This window comes from Pogona vitticeps, chromosome 1 (assembly GCF_051106095.1).
Source record: "Pogona vitticeps strain Pit_001003342236 chromosome 1, PviZW2.1, whole genome shotgun sequence".
Classification (NCBI taxonomy): domain Eukaryota; kingdom Metazoa; phylum Chordata; class Lepidosauria; order Squamata; family Agamidae; genus Pogona; species Pogona vitticeps.
Window position 1 is genome coordinate 340508291 of NC_135783.1, and position 20119 is coordinate 340528409.

Consider the following 20119-nt stretch of genomic DNA (forward strand, 5'->3'; position numbering starts at 1 on the left):
CTTTCTTGTTTCGGCATCAGTTTTGTTCAAAAAGGCCAAACAAAAAATTCCTATACATTTTTGTGCCCATTCCTCTTACAAAGTGCATTTTGTGCACAATTTTGCCTAAGATGGGCAATAATGGCTAATAGTTTTCTCAGTATGAAATGCGTTCTAAGAATGCACATACGCTTTCCCTAGTATGTCAGAGCTGCATCTTTCAATTTGGACAAATGTGACTACTGAGGAGTAATGGTTTTGGTTCAAGTACAAATGGGGTAAATTCTCATTAAATGTAAACAAAATGGATCCCACCGCTACCCATCTCTAGAATCTCATCACATTATTGATGGTTCTCTTGGTACCACGAGACTTCGATTAATGAGAGTATCTGGAACAAAGAGCTAATATACAGTACTTCAGGCAACATTTGTCCAAGATTTTTAGAACTTATGGGGCAATAAATGCAAAACAGTAATAGGCAAGGAGGTCCCTGATCTCAGCTGGCTGAACAGTTTAGAGATGCCACATGGTCGCTCTGCCTGCCCACAATGAGTGTGTTTTATGTGTTGTGTTTCTGCAAAGCCCAAGAATGCAGGTGTTCAGATGGCCATCTCAAAGGTGCACAAGCCGAAGACTTTCCTAGGGATTATACCACGCAGTTCAGTCCCATTCATTCAGATTGTGCTAATGGACAACGGGACGGGGTCGCAGACTGGGACTCGTGCTGAACAAGTGGCAAAAGACATCATGAGTGATATTGAAGAACACGGTAACTCTTTGCTACATCTCCTTCTTGCAGTTGTCCGCTTTCAAGCTTCTAGAGCAGTGATTCTCAACCTTGGGTAACCCAGGTCTTCTTAGACTGTGACTTCCAGAAGCTTTCACTACTAGCTGTGCTGGCTGGGGTTTCTGGGACTTGCAGTCAAGAATATCTGGGTTACTCGATGTTGAGAACCACTGCTCTAGAAGAACAGTAATGCTCCCTGCAACATATAGCTATCTTTTCTGAGAAAGTGGCCATAGCTCTGTGTGAGAAAGTACGTACCACTTTTTGCATTGACAACATCAGCTTCAGTACCCTAGCTTCTCCATTTGAGATGATCAATTTACCAATGACAAGAACTATTAGAAGCTAATGATTTGAGTATTGTAGGACGAATTAGCCCACTCTGGGTTTTAGTCTGAATTGTACAGTTATCAATGTGCTCAACTCTAATCCCTAAATATATACAGTGGTGCCTCGCAAGACGAGGTTAATGTGTTCCGCAAAAATCGCTGAAAAGCGATTTCGTCGTTAAGCGAAACAAAGTTTTCCATTGAAATGCATTGAAACCCTGATAATCCGTTCCAATGGGAACGGATTGCCATCGTAAAGCAAAAATCGCCATAGGAAACATTGTTAAGCGAAACGCGTTTCCCAAGCGAACACAGCCGTCTAACGAAACAGCGCCCATTCAAATGCCCGTTTAGCGAAGCGAACCCGAGCTGTCAAAACCATCATAAAGTGAAACACAGTGGCCCGAAAATTAACCATCTTGCGAGGCAAAGTCCCCACCATCGTAGAGCGAAAATCGCCCATAGGAAACATTGTTAAACGGAGCGCAAGATTCCTCCGGAAAACTAATCGTTAAGCGAATTCGTCGTTAAACGAAGCAATCGTCTAGCGAGGCACCACTGTACTGCATCTTGGATAGCTCCTGTAAATTTTAGATGAAACCTCAGAGCAGATTCATCATTCTCATGAAACATGGGTCATCTCTCCTACGGCAGAACTATGCTGTGCCCAATGGAAAAAATGGTCTTGTCTCATAGAGGTGGACAGACATTGCTGTGCAGGCACAAGACCTGTGTGTGAATAGAATATATTTTTTTGGCATAGGGTTTGGGTGCTTGTGTGAGGGTGGTGCAAAACAAGAAACAGCACCCAGAACGTGAAAGTGTACACAGTCTTACGTGTCCTTCTGCTGCGTGGTCTCACCAGGCATCACTTCTCAGTTTAGCCCTGCCTGACTTCCACTTGCACACAGCTAGGATTCACTTGTCTGCTTCAGGCTCAGTGGATCAGGTTTTAATGAATTGCTGTGAAAGAAAACTTGTGGAGGGTGAAGCTGTTGACAAACTGGATGATAGTGTTTGCTTGGAAATCAAACCGTGGCTGCTGTCAGTAGAGCCATGTGAGAACAAGGGGCATAACCTCTGGTGTTTATATTCTAGTACATTTATAAGTGCATTGCAAACCATCAGTGAGCCTTGCACACATCATCCCTTTGAAGTAGGCCTCTGGTATCAATGCCACCTTGCAGATGTGGGTGCGTAGCTGATATTGGCTAGCTTACTTGACCACTCGCAGCATAGATGGATTCTGTAGGCATGCTTCAGTCTGAGAGACTATGGTAATGTGCTCTGAATGGAGGTCTTGGAACAGTGTCTAGTGTGGCTGAGAAGGCCAATTTGAGAGTGGCTATCCCTTCCACACTGAAGGTAAATACAATCTGTCCCCTGTCCAGCTCCCTGGTTTTGCTTCGACACTGTATGTGAAGCTGGAGTGTCCTCTCCAGGGCACGAAGCCTGGGTAAAATAATATGGAGGATAGGCTGTTACCCAAGCAGCAAATCCCCCCTCTCCACATTGCTGAAATAATGCAATGGAAAGGCAAGACCCAGTATAACTGGTTCCAGCGACATCGCAGGAGTTGCCAGAATGACACAAACTGCCTCCGGGACTCCGGCTCTGGATTTTGCCTCGAGGTTAACTCCCGAAGCCTTTTCCATCAGTGGATATAGCCACAAGGCAGTGGAGGTTTGAAATGGGAGTTTTCCTTCTCCTAGATGGATTGGACTTGAGTATTTAGCCTTACTCGAGGTCAGACTACTTGTCCACCTCAACCAGTGGGTTGAGGTGGCCATGACAGGCCATGAGACAGAACTCATTCAAAGTTCATAAAGGCAGCCTTCCAAATGCCTATATATGTTTCTAACATCAGCAGCTGCCTTTGTCAAACTGGGGTTATTTGACAAATGCAGCTGCTGTGGGCCCTCGACTTACGAATGGCCCTAGTTGTGAGCGTTTCGGGTTACGAACCCGATCTCATCGCAAGTAGCAGACCCTACTTGCGAACGCAGATCGAGTTATGAACCCAAAAGGCAGGGAGAAAGGGTGGGAAATTAGAATTTCCTGCCCTTCCTCCCTGCCTTTGGAGCTTTCAAAAGGCTTCCTCCGACATCGGAGGAAGCCCTTTGAAACCTCCGAAGCCAAAAAGGCAGGGAGAAAGCGCAGGAAGTTCGAACTTCCCACCCTTTCTCCCTGCCTTTTTGGCTTCAGAAGCAAGCCAGGCAGCCGGGGAGAAAATGGCTCCCTCCTTTCACCTGATGCTGAGTCCCCTTCGCGCTGGGCTGAGCTCAGCCGGCGTGAAGGGGACTCAGCATCGGGTGAAAGGAGGGAGCCGATTTCTCCCCGGCCGCCTGGTTTGCTTTTCCATGGGAGGACTTTGGCCAGAACGGATTAATTGGTTTCCAATGCATTCCTATGGGAAATGCTGGCTCGATTTACGAACTTTCTGATTTACGAACTGACTTCCGGAACTGTATAAGACTGTATAAGATCATATTAGCAGAGCCCCCAATTTTCTTGCAGCAGGTCATTCCAGATATATTGTATCTCCAGCTGCCTACTTCTCTCTTCTGGAGTTGCCAATGCATCGCAGGGCCTTTTCACTAGCTAGATGGCATGCTCTTCCCTTAGAGGTTACCAATGGGAGGTATAAAAATATCCCTATGAAAGAGAAGGTTTGCCCTTGCGGTGATGGTCCTGTCACGCTGCCAGTTCTATCATGAACCACATATTAAACCGATTCTCCCTTTGCTTAACCAGTTTTTTGGGCTGTCCTAAAACAGAGATCTCACACAAACTACTTTTAGGCCTTTGTCTTCAGATTGCATTTACTTGCGCAAAAATTCTCGCAGCTGCATGCAAGATACATAAAGATTTAATGGATAATGATTTTAAGCTATAACTTTCCTTTAACTCTTTTCCCCTCTGTTTTAGCATTGTGACTGCCTTATAAATTTAAGCTGTATTATGTTCAATGTCTTATGCTGGTCATGGACTGTAATAATAAGAAACCAAATTTATTGATTTATATACTGTCCCATTAATGCTATGCACTATTCCGGGTGGTTTACAACAGTAAATAAAACACATGAAGCGAAGCAAAGCAAAGCAAAGTGAAGCTAAACTAAGCTAAGCTAAGCTAAACTAAACTAAACTAAACTAGTCAGGCAGGCAGTATTTCTGCGGAATCTCAGCCAAAGTTCCCCCCCCACTCTCATTCTCTGCTGCTTAATCCTTCTTTCACTGGAGATACTGCACAGAGCCAGGACTAGGGCATGCCACCTGGGGCTTTTAGCAAAAGTGCTGAAATGTAAAGGGTGCAAAAATTTGCTGCTAGAAGGGTGCAAGCCCACCCATGCTGAGTGCATATATTGCCTTCAGTTGCCCTTCTGGGGCATGAAACACAAGATAGGTGGGCTCAGCCCCAAACCTCAAAAGCCATCACATACTGTTCCTCCCCACCCTCCGTTCACTTTCCACATGTGCCTGCTTCATGTGACCTGAGCTTAACCAATAAGGCAACAAACGGCTAGTTACATCTGTGATCCTGGAAGAGAGTTAATGTGGCTCCATCAGCTTGCCAAATAATGGCACCTCTTACATGACGCTTCTTGACCAGGTTCTTCTTTCACATAGCTTAACCTCTTGTGCCATTATGCTGTGTGCAACACCTAAATTAGCAATGAAGTATGATATATCTCATTTGAACCCCTTGGGGAATGGTAACTTTTAAAATTATAATTCCAAGAATTTCCCCACAAGCATCGTAGAGTCCATTTTGGTTGAAGGATTCTGGGAAATGTAGTCCCCCACCAATTCTTTCCAAGTTCTAGTTATTACCAAAGTGGCACTAGCTTTTCTAATATTTTCAGAGCATCTGCCATGGCTTCTACCACTGGCCATGATGCGAACCCATGCCTGGCTCCATAATGAGAAACAGTGCCATGATTTTTCCTGGAAGTAGGACCTACTGGGCACATGGGATTCCTTCCTTGTAAATATGGGGAGGTGGTGTAAATGAATGACGAATCACATAGAGTTCTTGATTCTTTATTCCTAGAAGGAGCATTGTGAGTGGATTAAGGGTTATCTGCTGCTGTGTTGGTCATTCTGGGAACTCTTGTTGATTTGAGCTGCTGGATAGCTCAATGGTTTGGTTTGGAGTTCAATTCCCCACTGTGCCTCCTTGAGAACCTCTTGAGTTGGGTGAACTAGCAAAGAGATGTATCTCATGCAAAGCTATTGGGTGTCTGATCCGAACTAAAATGTATGCACCACTTTGCAGGCGAATCCTTCAGCATCGTGGCAGACAGCTTACAGTCAGCCACAGGCAGCCACTGGAGTGGTCAGGGAGCAGGGAGCTCTCCTGGGGCTATAATCGTTGGGGTAGTTGTTGGTCTCCTGGTTATACTGCTGCTGCTGGGAATTGTCCTGGTACTTTACAGGAAAGGGCCCTTAAGGTAAGAGGATTGATTTATAAATTTGGAGTGGGAGGTGGGGAAGGTATTCCTGGGACTCTATTGTTTAAGAATGCACAGTGGGGAGCATGTGGAAAATGGTTGCATCCATCCATCCATCCATCCATCCATCCATCCATCCATCCATCCATCCATCCATCCATCCATCCATCCATCCATCCATCCATCCATCCATCCATCCATCCATCCATCCATCCGATAGGTTACTCAGCCTCCACCAAAGAAGAGCCACCACCTCCAGAGACTGTCCATTCCATAGCTGAATGCCTCTTGCCATGAGGAAGATCCATGCATTTTGCAGGGTCAAAAGCTACTTTACTGCCATTTCCACCCAGGGTGCTCATTTCCTACTTCTGGAGCGATAGAGAAGAAGTCTTTTCCACCTTCTCAGTGACAATCAGTACCTGCTTATTGCTATCACCTTTTCCATCTCCCCCATATACCTCCCAGTAAGACTGGAGATTCCTGAGCATTTTCAAGTACTGAGATTGTTGAAGACTTGTAGCCAACACACAGCGGGTGCTAATATGTTCTTGGTTGAAAGCTCCTGAAGTAAACAGAGGCATTTCCACGGTTTGGAACAAGAAAAAATCCTACATCAGAGCTGGAAACCATCAAGGGATGGTGTCCTGTGGAAGAGACGTGGCCACCAGGGGAAGGTCAGACTGGGACCCTAGAAAGACCAGGTTCAGCCTCAGGACTTCAGGTTCCCGATTCCCCCATAGAAGATGATTGCAAATCAACTCAGTGACATGACAGCCATAGTTGGGATTTTTGTTTTGGCAGTACTACACCCTCTATGATGCCACCTCCATATCTGCCTCTGGTTCCGCCCATCTGGTAGACTTTCAAGACCAATAAGAGAAGATGATAGTGGGATGATCAGGAGATGTCTCTCCTTCTTTGGGGCCAAAAGAACATAGTCTATGGGAATTGAAATGGCTGGCTAAATGCCAGGGATGCAAAGTGACAAAGACATTAAATTTCCAGTAGGAATGACAAAGAAATTTATGAATGAATCCACTTCATAACCTGTGAAACAATAACAAAAGCAGACATACGCTTGTTCATCCGAAGGAAAGGAAACCTGACAAGAAAATGCACACAGTGAAAACGATGAACATTTGAAGAACGCTCACAAACACTCTTTATTCGGTGAGGAAAATTCAATAAAAAGGTATACATTAGGAAAAGTCAACACCCAAATCAGCACAGATTTCCATGCAGAAAAAAAAAGGAGAACTCGGATGATGTGAAAACACTGATGGAATGCGATGAAAACAAGACTGAAAGGTGTTTGTCTCTCTAGTTCCCAATCAAAGCTGTTATTTTGCTTCTTCTTTGGGTGGACTAGAACTTGGGAAAGTTAGTTTTTCAAACAAAAAGGCTCCCTGAGTTATTGTGCTTAAAATATAGTCTTTTGATCATGTTAACCACTATACTCATTTAAATATTGTCTTTTGCTGTTGTAAACCACTGTGGGTCCTTTTCAAGGTAAAAAAGGCAGGGTAAAAAATTTATTTTAAATAAAATAAGATAAATAAATGCTGTCTGTAGGATTCTTAGAGGCAGAGTCCCCCGAAGTAACCATTCCAAGCACAGGTCTGCAGCCAAAGGATGATTCTCTACAAGACTTCATGGCTTCATTCCTTCCTTAGAGAGATTATGTTACCAACCCAGCATTTTCCAGGTAGATACACAGAGTCTGCAACTTTCTTTCCCCTTCTAGGGATACACTATGGACAGTCTTTGAGTTTTTTCACTCAATATTCTGCAGGTGGTGTGAAGGAGTCTGCCAGGCAGTGGAGGCTTGTCTGAAACAGCCAGCCTCTTCCTGCCTACCTTCTCACTAAAGGTAGAGGGTCAGGATCCCAACTGCATTTGCCTCCACCACCTGCGTGCATACTTGAATGCCTCTTTGCTCCAGCATGTGAGTCAGTAACCACTTTTGTCTGTTACCCACCATCGGCTGCTGCACTTTCCACTCCAGTTATGTCACTGGGCCCCCTGACTTCTATTGTAAGCAGGACAGATTCTGGTCATTGACCTGCTTCTTAAACAGGCATGTAAATATACGGCCGATATGCAGAAGGCATGGTGGCTGGTCATGATGTAGGCACAGCCCTGGCAAGTCTCCAGTCAAAGTCCCGGATGCTCCTTGGATTAATTCTCAAGAGTAATCTCAGTTCTCTCTGTATTCCACTAGCTAGCAAACCCAGTGCTCCACGGACTGTGCGTTTGCACAGTTCCTGTTCATTAGCAATAGTCTTTCCTTTTCCACCCAGGCAGCAAAGCTCCTGGGTTCTGCCTGTTTTCTTTGGTAGTGTCAAGCTGATTAGTGTTTCCTTGCAGTAAAACAGGCATTCATTTCAATTAAATAAAACTCCAAACATCCATTGCTGATAATATGGTGTGCATTGCCCCATGGGGTATGTTTGAAAATGTGGCATTCTTTCGAAACAGCTTTCATTTATTGTTATGCTTTCTTTTCCTCTCTCTCTCTCTTTTTTTAAATGGGAAAAGTGTCTGAAAGAAATAAAACATTTTTTAAAGGGAATTAGTGAAAGAATTTTTTTTCTGTACAGGCCCAATTATTATCATTACTATTATTATTAGTTTTATTTATATGCTGCATTTCCCCAACAAGGGACCCAAAGCAGCTCACAACATTAAAATTCACACAATTTAAAAACACAATAAGTTAAATATTAAAAGATGAATTAAACAATATACAATTTAAAATACAATTAAAAGATTAAAACATAAAAACATATTAATATTATCTACTAAAATGGGGCTCATGGATTCATTTATAGTTGTTAAAAGCCTGCCTGAAGAGATGGGTTTTTAGCTTTTTTTGGAAGGATAACAGGGAAAGGGCAATCCTGGCCTTCTCGGTGGCAGCTCCCAGGCTATGGAACGCTCTCGAGGGAGAGCATTCCATAGCCTGGGAGCTGCCACCGAGAAGGCCCTCTCCCATGTCCCCATCAGCTGTGCTTGTGCTGACAATGGGACTGAGAGGAGGGCCTCCTTTTCTGATCTTAATTGCTGAGAAGACACATATAGGGAGATACGGTCTTTCAGGTAGCCTATACGCAAGCTGTATAGGACTTTACAGTACAGTGGTGACTCGCTTGACGAGGATAATCCGTTCCAGCAAAATCGTTGTTAAGCAAAATCATTGTCAAGCGAAATGAAAAAGCCCATTGAAACACATTGAAAACTGCTCAATGCGTTCCAATGGGTGAAATACCTCAGCATCCAGCGAAGATCCTCCATAGGGTGGCCATTGTCTGGTGCCTGTAATGCGAGGAATCTGTCCTAAAACACAGCGGGCAGCCATTTTGCACAGCGGGCGGCCATTTTGAAGACCCGACAGTCAGCTGTAAAGATCGTCGTTAAGTGAAAAATTGGTTCCCAAAGCAGGGAACGGATTGTCGTAAAGCAGTTTTTCCCATTTAAAACATTGTTAAGCAATCGCAAACGCGATCGCAAAAACTTCATCGTTAAGCGATTTCTTCGTCTAACGAGGTAATTGTCAAGCGGGGCACCACTGTATAGGTAATGATCAGCACCTTGAATTGGGCCCAGAAACAAACTGGTAGCCAGTGCAGTTCTTGAAACAGGTGCGTTATATGCTCCCTGTAGCTGGCCCCAGCCAGTAGTCTTGCTGCAGAGTTTTGCACCAGCTGAAGTTTTCGAACCATCTTCAAAGGCAGCCCCACATAGAGTGTGTTACAGTAATCCAATTACATGATCCTCATCCTGGGATAGCAGTCTCTGAAATTTAATCTCTTGATGTATGAGTGTAGTAACATGAAAGGTCTCTTGACTTGTGTGTCTCTCTCATTTCAGGATTAGCAATCAGGTGAATAATAGCCTAAATGTAAGCAATGATGGCTTAGGATCCCATGGCCAAACATTGGGGACCTGTGCTTGAACTGATCTGGAAACAGTTGTTCCAGGAACCAGTGTAATGTGGTTTGGGGGGCCATGGGAACGATTGTTGCGAGAAAGATATGGAAACAACTAGCCTGAAAACTTTGGGAACTTAGTATTTTCAGGGCCACCCAAAGCATCTCACTCCTGAATTCTGGTGGGAAAATTCTAGCAGGAGTCCTTCTGAATCACCTCCGAGGGCCTTTGGAGAGACGCCTGTTACCAAAAACAAGGGGACTGCCGACAGAATCTTTCCCATTCGACAGCTACAAGAAAAGTGTCAAGAGCAGCAAGTCACCCTCTACAGGACATTCATAAATCTGACTAAAGCTTTTGATACAGGGTACAAGGAAGGTCTATGGGAAATCTTGATGAAATTTGGCTGTTGTAAGAAATTCACGTACAGTATATCATTCAAGAATTCCACGATGCTATGCAGGCTTGCGTCATTGACCACAGCATCCTCTCTGATCCTTTTCGTGTTACAAAATATGTAAAACAAGGCTGTGTTCTTGCTCTAACTCTTTTTCTTATGTTTTTGTGACGCTCTACAATGCTTACAGAGGAGAAAACTCTGGTGACAACCTTCAATGCCACACTAATGGGAAGTTGTTTAATGTGTGGGGTCTTCAAGCCATAGCTAAAGTCTAATTTTGCAGAGTGCATGAGGTCTTGTTTCCAAGTGATTGTCCTCTTAATGCAACCACTCTTCTGGAGAGTCACAGAATTCAATCTATTTTGCGGTAACAACTTTGGCTTGAAGATCAATACTGATAAGACAGTGGTGATGTACCAGCCTGCTCTACGTGTGCCTTATGAGGAACTAGTTCTGAAGGAACATAAGAACAGCCTTACTGCAGCGGATACATCCATGTACCTGGGGTGGCCCTCTCTCCTGCTGCACTCTCAGTGATGATGACGTGACCTTACAAATCTCTAAAGCCAGCATGGCTTCAGAAGACTTCGATTCTCTGTGTGGAATTGACATGGAATCAATGTTTCCTTTAAGCTGAAGATGTATGAAGCTGTTGTTCTAGCCTCTTTGTTTAAAAGAGACGAGACGAGTATCTATCAACGATGTGCAAAAAAGCTCAATCACGTTCATACTATCTTTTCCTCAGAGAAACCTCAACATCAATGCCTGTTATACGAAAGTTCTGGAGCAAACATTGAGGACAAACGTTTTTACCATTTTGAAAGGATGTTCAAAATGAAATGATGTTCAATGGGCCAGCCATGTTGTCAGGATACCAGATGATGATCTCCCAAATCACATCTTCTATGGAGAGCTTGCTCCAAGGGCCTGATTGCAAAACAAACAAGTCAAGGACATATCAAGAACAACTTTGAAGGAATTTAGTACAGTAGGATCGCCTTATCCATGGGATCAGTATCTACTGATTCATTACTGATTCCATGGTCTACAAATATTAAAAAATATTAAAAGAAAAAAAAACCCAAAACAATATTTTTAACAATGAAGTACAAGAACTGGCTACTAGGGGGAGCCAGATACCATGCTATGTATAGTGTTCACTATTCAAATGCAGTGGTGCCTCACTTGATGAGGATAATCCGTTCCAGCGAAATCGCTGTAGAGCGAAATCCTCGTTAAGCGAAATAAAAAATCCCATTGAAATGCATTGAAAACCCATAAGGGCAGCCATTTTCAGTGCCTGTATAGTGAGGAATCCATCCCAAAACACAGCGGGGAGCCATTTTGAGCAGCCAGCGGCCATTTTGAAGCAGCCAATCAGCTGTTTTAAAATCATCGTAATGCGAAGAATCAGTTCTCGAAGAAGGGAACCGATCGGCACATAGGATTTTGCCTATTAAAACATTGTTTTGCGATCGCAAAAGCGATTGCAAAACACTATTGTATAGCGGTTTTGTCATTTAATGAAGCAATCGTTAAGCGAGGCACCACTGTAGTGTTTGCTATAATCTGCATTTTTCAGCATCCATGCAGGTGGGGTGGGAACCACTTCCCTGCGGATACAGGGGGTCATATGGTAATTGGGAAACTCACACTCAAGACTGAAATGTTTGGTGAAAAGTTGTCAACCCTGAAATAAAAAGAATCAAAGTTGTGAAAAGGAAGAGCGAAAGGAGAAAGCAAGGCTTTCCCATCCCAACAGTCCAACAAGTCCAGGACCAGCTAACGTATCTTCGCTGTTCCTATATCTTCTGGGCCTGTGGTGCCTCGTTATGGTGAACCAGTGAAATCTTTGTTTGACTGCTCCCTGGATTCCAGAACCAATCTGAGCTTAAGTTACCTGTTTTGCAAGACTGTTGTTGATTTCCTGCCCTTTGTCTTTTTTTATATATATAGATCTCTCCCTTCTGTTCCTTTTTCCTCCTTGTGGAATCAAAAGGAGGAGCTGGATCTTGCTGGAGAAACTGTCAACAAAGGTTTTGATAACCCCATCTTTGACGCACCACTCAGCCCAGCTGTAAGAATCCCATTTTCTCTGTCGCTGTTTATTTGTGGACAGGGCCAGCTGTTCAATGGGGACAGGCAGAGGTTACAAAAAGCAGAGGAACTCTCCAAAATCCTGCTGGCAGCCTGGAAGAGAGAGAAGGAAGAATGATGTTTTGGAGTGCACCCCTTTCTCCAATGCTTTCCTTGCCTCGGCAGGTGTACCTTCCTCTCAAGTCCTGGCAATGGTTGGTTGCTTACTTGCATGCTGGTTGAGTAGCCATGGTGCAGAACAAGGCATGAGACCAGCATATTGTTAATTAGTTCCAATTAGCCTTTAGGGCTTCCCTATTTTTTTCTTGAGCAAGCATTAAAAAATAACATCATTCTGGTCACTGACTACATGGTGTGTTGCTTTGGATCCCAACCCTGGGAAGAAGGTAGCAGATAAACTAAATAAATAAAATGTGATTGCGTGGGACTAAAATGTCCCATTCTGATTTATGAGGCTTAAACACAATGGACCAAGTGCGTGTTTTTATTTTGCAAAAGTGATCCTAGGGAGGATCAGGACCATTGCATGGACATGACTTAGCCTTTTGTCCCTGTTGCATTCCCAGTGTGGATTGGGCCCCCAAGCGAAGAAAAAGCAACCATAAATTACATGCACAATACAATACAGTATGTAGTTTGGCTTTTAGTGTAAAGGGAGCGATTTCATGCAGCTTCAGCAACTTTACATCCGTATTACAGGTTTGGGGGGGTGGGAGAGAGAAGCACTTTGAGTCTAAAATTCAGCTTTTTCAAGTACAGAAATGGGTTATCATGTGCACAGCAGAAGAACAGCCCCGAGGATTGCTTTGTGAGACAGAAGTGCTGCATTGACAGTATGGATTCATTTCAGCTCAGAAGATCTACTTTCTCTTCAAAGCATTTAAGCTCTCAAGTAATATTTTTTTTTCCCACCAAGCTTATTAAACACTTTGGTCTCTCTCTCTCTTCTAGGTTTTAGCTGCTGTTCGTTCAGTGGATGAGACACAGGAGGAGATGGCAAGCAAAAATAACGAGCTTTATTTCATTAATCCTTTGTATGATGAAACAGAACTTAATGTTTAAAATGCAAGGTTGTCAAAGGAGGACTGTCTTTCCATTCAGTCTGCATCTTGCTCAAATACCCTTTGCTTGTAGTTTCATCTCAATAGGTGAAGTTATCAAGAAGATGATTAAACTGTGTCCAGGCATCAATTTTATTCATTTAATTAGGGATTGCACAGAAACCAGTGTACTGTAGAATCTGCCAGATGGAATATTTTTTAATGCAAACCTACTGGGTTCTACACTGATGTTATCAGTATTTTTCCCACCATCCATATGACACCAGGCTTAATTTGCATAGTACAGTGACATCTCCTGTGCCTTCCCACTCCTTTTAAGTTCCTCCTGGTTTATTTTTTAATATTGCTTTATCCTAGGGTCAGAGTTGATTCCTCTGGCACTTTGCATTAAAGCTGATGTTCATTATGAGATTGACTTTATAGGAAGCTATCAGTTGGCACTCAAAAATAGGAAAAGCTGTAGCAGAGCAGCTCTAGAAATCTGCTTTGATTTGGATTCCTGCACTGAGCAGGAGGTCGCACTTGATCACCTAAGAGGCCCCTTGTAACTCAATTATTCCATGCTTCTATAGTACAGAACTGGATTTCTTGATTGTTTCATGAGCATTAAATATTTCTTTAAAAGAACCAATTTTCTTAAGGACAAGAGAAACAGATTTTTCAAGAAGAAATTACAGTGGACCCTTGACTTACAGACAGCTTGACTTACAGACTTTTTGAGTTACAGACTTCTCTGGCCACAAAATTTAGGTTTGACTTGCAGACTGAGATTTGACTTACAGACCAGAAAAAAACAAAATGGAACAAAAACGGCCTGTTACGGGATTAATCGGTTTTCAATGCACTGTAGGTCAATGGAGACTTGACTTACAGACTTTTTGACTTGAGAACCGCCTTCCAATACGGATTAAGTTCTCAAGTCAAGACCCCACTGTAGATGTAAATTCTGGTTAAGTCTGAATTCCTTAGGCACCAAGCAGAGCCTCAATAAGTAGGAGAACAGTCCAGCTGGAACAGATTGTAGGGGAAGTCATTTTAGCAATCTCTGCACAACACAGTTTGGTCGCTGTATAATTTGGTGATGGCTGAATCTGAATACGATGTTCCTTAAAATGATACCGGTTGCAGTTCTATGCGGTGTCATTTATAAAATGTATTTGTAAACTGAACTAAAATTTCTGTCAAAATAAAGCAGAGAAAGCAAAAGAAACGTGCAGCAGTGAAGGCTTTCACGGCTGGGATCTAATGGTTGTTGTGGGTTTTTCGGGCTCTTTGGCCGTGTTCTGAAGGTTGTTCTTCCTAACGTTTCACCAGTCTCTGTGGCCGGCATCTTCAGAGGACAGCACTTTGCCACAGAGACTGGCGAAACGTTAGGAAGAACAACCTTCAGGACACAGCCAAAGAGCCCAAAAAACGCACAACAACCAAACATGTAGCTGTTTCCTCCCAATTTCTCCTGCCTCTTAGGGTAGAACAATGGACATGATCAAGACAAAGTTAATTATGGACCGTTTCATCAGGAGTGTTAGATGGGTGCTTAAACCAAGGATGCTCTTCAGATTCAGAGTTTATTAAGAAAAACAAAATGAAGTTGGGGTATTTGTCCATTTTCCACACAGATCCAAAGGGAAGCAAGGAAGGCCGAAGTGGTGTTCCAATGAATTAGGATTCCCCAAAACACCAGATCTTGCTTCAGTGCTTGAGAAGTTAAAGATCCAGTGTAGCAGCATTCATTTCTGAGGATCTGGGGTGATTGACAGCCAGGCAACAGTGCCCAGCTAATGGCAGATGGATTCATGGAAGGGCAGGACCTGGGCAAGGAGTAAATTACATGGTTTATGATGAAGGAAGGAAACTGGTATAGGTTGAGCAGTATTTGATAGCAGTTAGTTTCAACCTTGCCGACAAAGCTCCACATAGTCAAAGCTATGATTTTCCCTGTAGTGATGTATGGAAGTGAGAACTGGACCATAAAGAAAGCTGACCGCCGAAGAATTGATGCTTTTGAATTGTGGTGCTGGAGGAGACTCTTGAGAGTCCCCTGGACTGCAAAGAGAACAAACCTATCCATTCTAAAGGAAATCAATCCTGAGTGCTCACTGGAAGGACAGATCCTGAAGCTGAGGCTCCAATACTTTGGCCAGCTGAAGGGAAGAGTAGACTCCCCTGATGTTAAAAAAGTGTGAAGGCAAGAGGAGAAGGGGACAACAGAGGACGAGATGGATGGACAATGGCACCGAAGCGACCAACATGAACTTGACCCAACTCCGGGAGGCAGTGGAAGACAGGAGGGCCTGGCATGCTTTGGTCCATGGGGTCACCAAGAGTCAGCCACGACTTAACAACTAAACAACAACAACAGTTTCATCCAATCATCCCAGATCAGAATACTTTATTTGTAATATTTTCATTTCCCCCCACTCTTCAAACAAATACAAGTATGTACAAGTACTGTAAAATATTTGGGTACATATCAAATGAGACAGGCTAGAAAACAGCTCCAATGAAAATAGTGCCAATTTCTAAGACACATAATTTTGAGCAAATGAGGCCAATAGTATTTGCTCCTCTAGCTTAAACTCAACCACTGAAATCAATAGAATTTAACAGTAAGGACTGATGTATTGGTCTATTTCAGTTTCTGCAACTTTTGTGAGATACAAGTTCACTCTGGTTCATTTCTTCATCAGTTACTATACATTTTCCAGGTAAAAACCAAACAACAACATGAAAATCTGTACACCTTTCTGATCTCTACATTTTTGTTTCTCTTTCTCCAAACAGGTACACATTTCCTGTAATACACACATTTTTGCATGCACTGTTCTTTAATTTTTGTATACATTTGATCATAGATCTTCATCCAAAATTTAAAAAGTGAAGAGAAGAAGGAGGAGCAAACTTTTCAGTTTGCACATTCACTGGTGAAAATCCTGTGGCTGAATGTAGTAGTAGCCCTAGAGTAGACCCATTGTATCAACTGGCATTTAGCGACTCAACTCCTCCATAAATTTTATTGACTGAATGGGCCTGTTCTAGGGTGACTGACTACACTAAGCAACAGGATTTTGGCCACTGTATGAGAATCAAGCCAATTCATATTCGAATGCAAACCAAACTGTCTCTTCATCTCTACTTACAAAGAGCTCATCTTTGACTGGCTCCTACCCATATGCTTAATTAAAAAATTAGGAAGTCATAAACTAGGTGTAGTCAAACATTTTTTTTGTTCCACTTAGAGCCCGAAACCCACCAGTCTCAGCCCCAAAAAGGAAATCCTGTTGAAAGTGACAAGCATGGGATTTTTCTGAAACGGTGCTATGCATACAATATGAGGTTACTCATATTGTATGCACAGTTCCTGTTTTGTTGGATTTCTCTCTGTCTTAATCACCACCTGCTTTTTTCTTTGTTTTCTTCCTCACCGCACAATATACAGTATGTGGACTGTTTCCATTGGAAACTGCCATCCGTGTTCACAGCCTTAGTAGGTGGCGGTTCCTTGCTTCCTCATATTCATATCGAGCAGCACAGAAACACTGCAATTTCAATTAGCATTCCACAGTGGTTGCAGCAAAAGGCTTGAAATTACATGAATGTTCTCAGGGTATGTTGTAGTTTCCGCTGCTAAAGAGCCTCCCCATCAACATTCTGTATTGGTATGAAAGCACTTTGAAGGGTGAAGTCTGCTAAAAGTAGACATTTTCTTCATGTTAGCCGGAAGAGATCAAATATTTCCCGATTACCCTGGACTCGGCGTCATAGGTCCTGCCAGACTATCAACCAGTGGTTTTTGTGCATTGAAGAAGAGTACTTGCACCGGCAAATTTCAATGTCATTTGCTTTTTCCCTTGCTGCTCTTATAGAAATTCTCTATCAATTGTTCCTTTCCAGATATTCTTGGACTAAAACTCCCAGAGGCCTTCACCACTAGCTATGCAGGTCAGGATTCCTGGGAGTTGTAGTCCAGGAATGTCTTGGGTCCAAGGTTGTGGACCAGTGACCTGGATTATCCAGGCAGATTTTGTCCTTCAGTTTTTCACTTCAATGTCTTCAGCTCTCTGATTTCTTGCGATCATGCGGTCTTCTCATGTAGCTTCCTTGGGATTCCCCGTGTGCTTCTTGGAGCCCAGAAAAATAAACAGGCTTGGATCTATTCCTCACCAGTGAAGAGAAGCAGTCATGGGACGATTAAGTTGTAATCATAGAAACAACCAAGACATAGGAGACAATCATGAAATCATTAAATAACAGGGATGGAGAGAGAATCAGAAGAGACTATCATAATGATGAACCAGATAGATCCCTGATACAGATAGGACATGGGATTTTGTTCACAATGTCTTTAAATAACTAAATAAATTTAGACAAATTGGTTAGACAAATTCCAACTGGTGTACAAAATCCAATCAAACAACAATGATATGAAAATAACAAATGCAAACATCCAGCAGTGGGGACCCCAAAAATAACCATGAGATAGATTCAAAATATAGCAAATACTTGATCAACCACGTGAGTTTTGAACAGGTAGCAACATTTGCCCACTCAAAACATTAACATCATTAATGTTGATGTCCGTCATATTACAAGGATGGGGGACAGAAAGAAATTCCACAGCTGGAGAACCTCAATGCAAAGGTTCGCTATGAAAAAGGAATTGTTAAAAATGAACTGCTGGACATCTCAGTGGTATTTGGCTGCAGAGCCAGAGGTCGGGAGTTTGATTCCCCACTTGTGCCTCCTTGGCGGGCTGGACTTGATGATCCCTAAGGTCTCTTCCAGCTCTACAGTTCTAAGCAAGCCTGCTAACAAATAAAAATCACCGGTAGCTGAACAACATGACCAAGCCACTCGTGTGCCACAAACTGTGTTATACGTACTTAACCTGCCTTTGCCTGTAACTGAAGGTGAACATTTTAAAAAGGAAACAAGGTACAGATTGGGATGCTTGTTGTCCACTGGTAGTGTTACACAAATGCCTCAAGACAACAGAATGCACTTTTTAAATGGCCATTGCTCATTAAAGTAGTACATTGATGTTGCCTGCTATAGGAATAGCGACATAGTGATTTCTAACTTTTCTAATATTTACATATTAGATCAGAATCCCTAAAAGAATCCCCACTCTTCAGGTTTCATAAGTAATGGATAATGTTTCTTGTTGCACTAAAAAGTAATCATGTTAACTGTTTTTATGTGATGATTTTAAAAAACTAACACTGCCATGCCCTCATTATTCCAAAACCATTACAGATAACATGGTTACTTGTCGGATGTTCCTTCCAAGCACGCAGTTTTTTTCACATGTGCATTTCATTGTTAGTCTTCATCCTTTAAAAGGTGCAGGTGCTCCATTTTCTGTGAATACAAAACAGATGACAATGAATGCACATTGACCCTTCATTGATGGCAGCCCCTGGCGGCTGACCTGGATTTTTGAAAAAATGTTATGTTGATGGCAAGAAGCTCTCTTCCCTTTTTTCCAGAGATTTGGAGACTCGTTTTGACATCTCTTACAACAGCTGCCAAATTGTGACAGCGACTCTATGGCATTTAAAAGCATTGCACACCTGCTTCCAAGCTAATGGCTCACTGGAGATGTTCAGATGAAAATTGAATTTGTCCTCCAATATGTTTCCTGTCCAGAATCAGATACACCTCCTTTCTCCTTCCAAACCATTGCATCACTTGGTTTACAGAAGATGTGTGAGGCAGAGACAACTGAAGATTAGCTTTCCAATGACCTTCAAAAAAGGCTCAGAAATAAAATCGCAAGAGTTTGGACATCAAAGACCAACTTTCGGCTGATGCAGGAAAAGATAATCACCTCTGATAGATAGGCATCCAGCTGAACTGCCAGTAGTGTCCACCTCCTTCTGAGACAATTGGTTCCACTATTTAACCATTTGTGCTTCACCGTTCAGCTATTTCTTCTTCAGTCTAAATCTTTTCCCTTGTGATTTGGGGTTCTTCTCGTTTAAAACAAAAGGAAACACATTTGCTCCTTTGTCTGTATGACTGCTCTTCAAATGTTTGAAGATCACCATAACATTGGCCCTGTCATTGCTGTTTTATCATCTCTTTTAGACTAGAAGGTAATAATTCCTTCAACCCTTCCTTGTAGACCACAGTTTTGAGGTTGCTTACCATCTTAGCATGCTTCTCTGGGCGCTACCCAACCTCTTTAAATGGTGGTACTCAGAACTGGATGCAGTATTTCAGGTGAGGTCTGCTGACAGTAGCATGAAATGATACAACTCTTATCATCTGGAAATAAACTTTTTGATGAAAGTGCACTTGCCTTTTTAGCAGCTATATCACACTTAGTGTGCCTTAGTGTTTGGGCTTGGAAATTATTTGCAATTTCAGCAGTGGGGCACATGTTTTGAATGCAGACATTCTGAGGGTCAGTCTTGGGCACATCCAAAAAGAAGTGGGAGAAGCCTCAAATCCTGGAGACCTTCTAAGTGTCATACTGGACTAGAGAGACCAAATGATCCTATGTGATATAGGGCAATTTTTGTTTTCGCGCTAGTGCCACTCATTCCATTTCTGTGCACCCGATTCCTTCTATCTAAATGATTGATATTCATGTTGTACATTTTTCTTTCTTTGCGTTCATCTTGTGACTTGTCACACCGTTCTCCATCTCATCTAAGTCATCTTAGATGACTAGTTACGGACTAGACTAACTTTACTCTCCTAGTCTGGTTTTGTTAGCAGATTTGATGAGCACTTCTTGTGGGCCTAAGGCTAAGCAGGCCCGGACCCCCAGCCTCACACAATAAACACACGAAACACATCAAACTGGAAGTAAAAAGGCCACAACTTTGTTAGCTGAATTATGGCTGCAGTTCACTCGGCGAAGCATCGCGGTCGGATACAGTTCCATTGGGAGACCCAAGTGCCATCACCGATGTAGCCGTCCACTTCCCAGACCCTTCTGGGCAATGGCCCCGGTGTGGCAGATCCTTGGAGACCATGCAGGCGTATGCCAGTCCGTGGCTCCCTGCCACCCAAAGGGCAGGGCCACCACCCTTGCCCCCCAAGCTGGGGCAGCCCTGGCCCTTGCC

General features: G+C 42.9%; 1 protein-coding gene across 1 annotated transcript in view; it reads left to right on the plus strand.

Annotated features, from left to right (window-relative positions):
- AMN (amnion associated transmembrane protein) overlaps positions 1-17865 on the plus strand; it is a 111691-nt gene extending 93826 nt beyond the window's left edge. The window contains exons 9-12 of the mRNA XM_020793608.3: positions 565-751; positions 5378-5552; positions 11842-11962; positions 12934-17865. Of these exons, the coding sequence (XP_020649267.3) occupies positions 565-751; positions 5378-5552; positions 11842-11962; positions 12934-13044 (594 nt within the window). The 3' untranslated portion in view covers positions 13045-17865. The remainder of the gene's footprint in view (positions 1-564; positions 752-5377; positions 5553-11841; positions 11963-12933) is intronic.
- The last annotated feature ends 2254 nt before the right edge of the window (positions 17866-20119 follow it).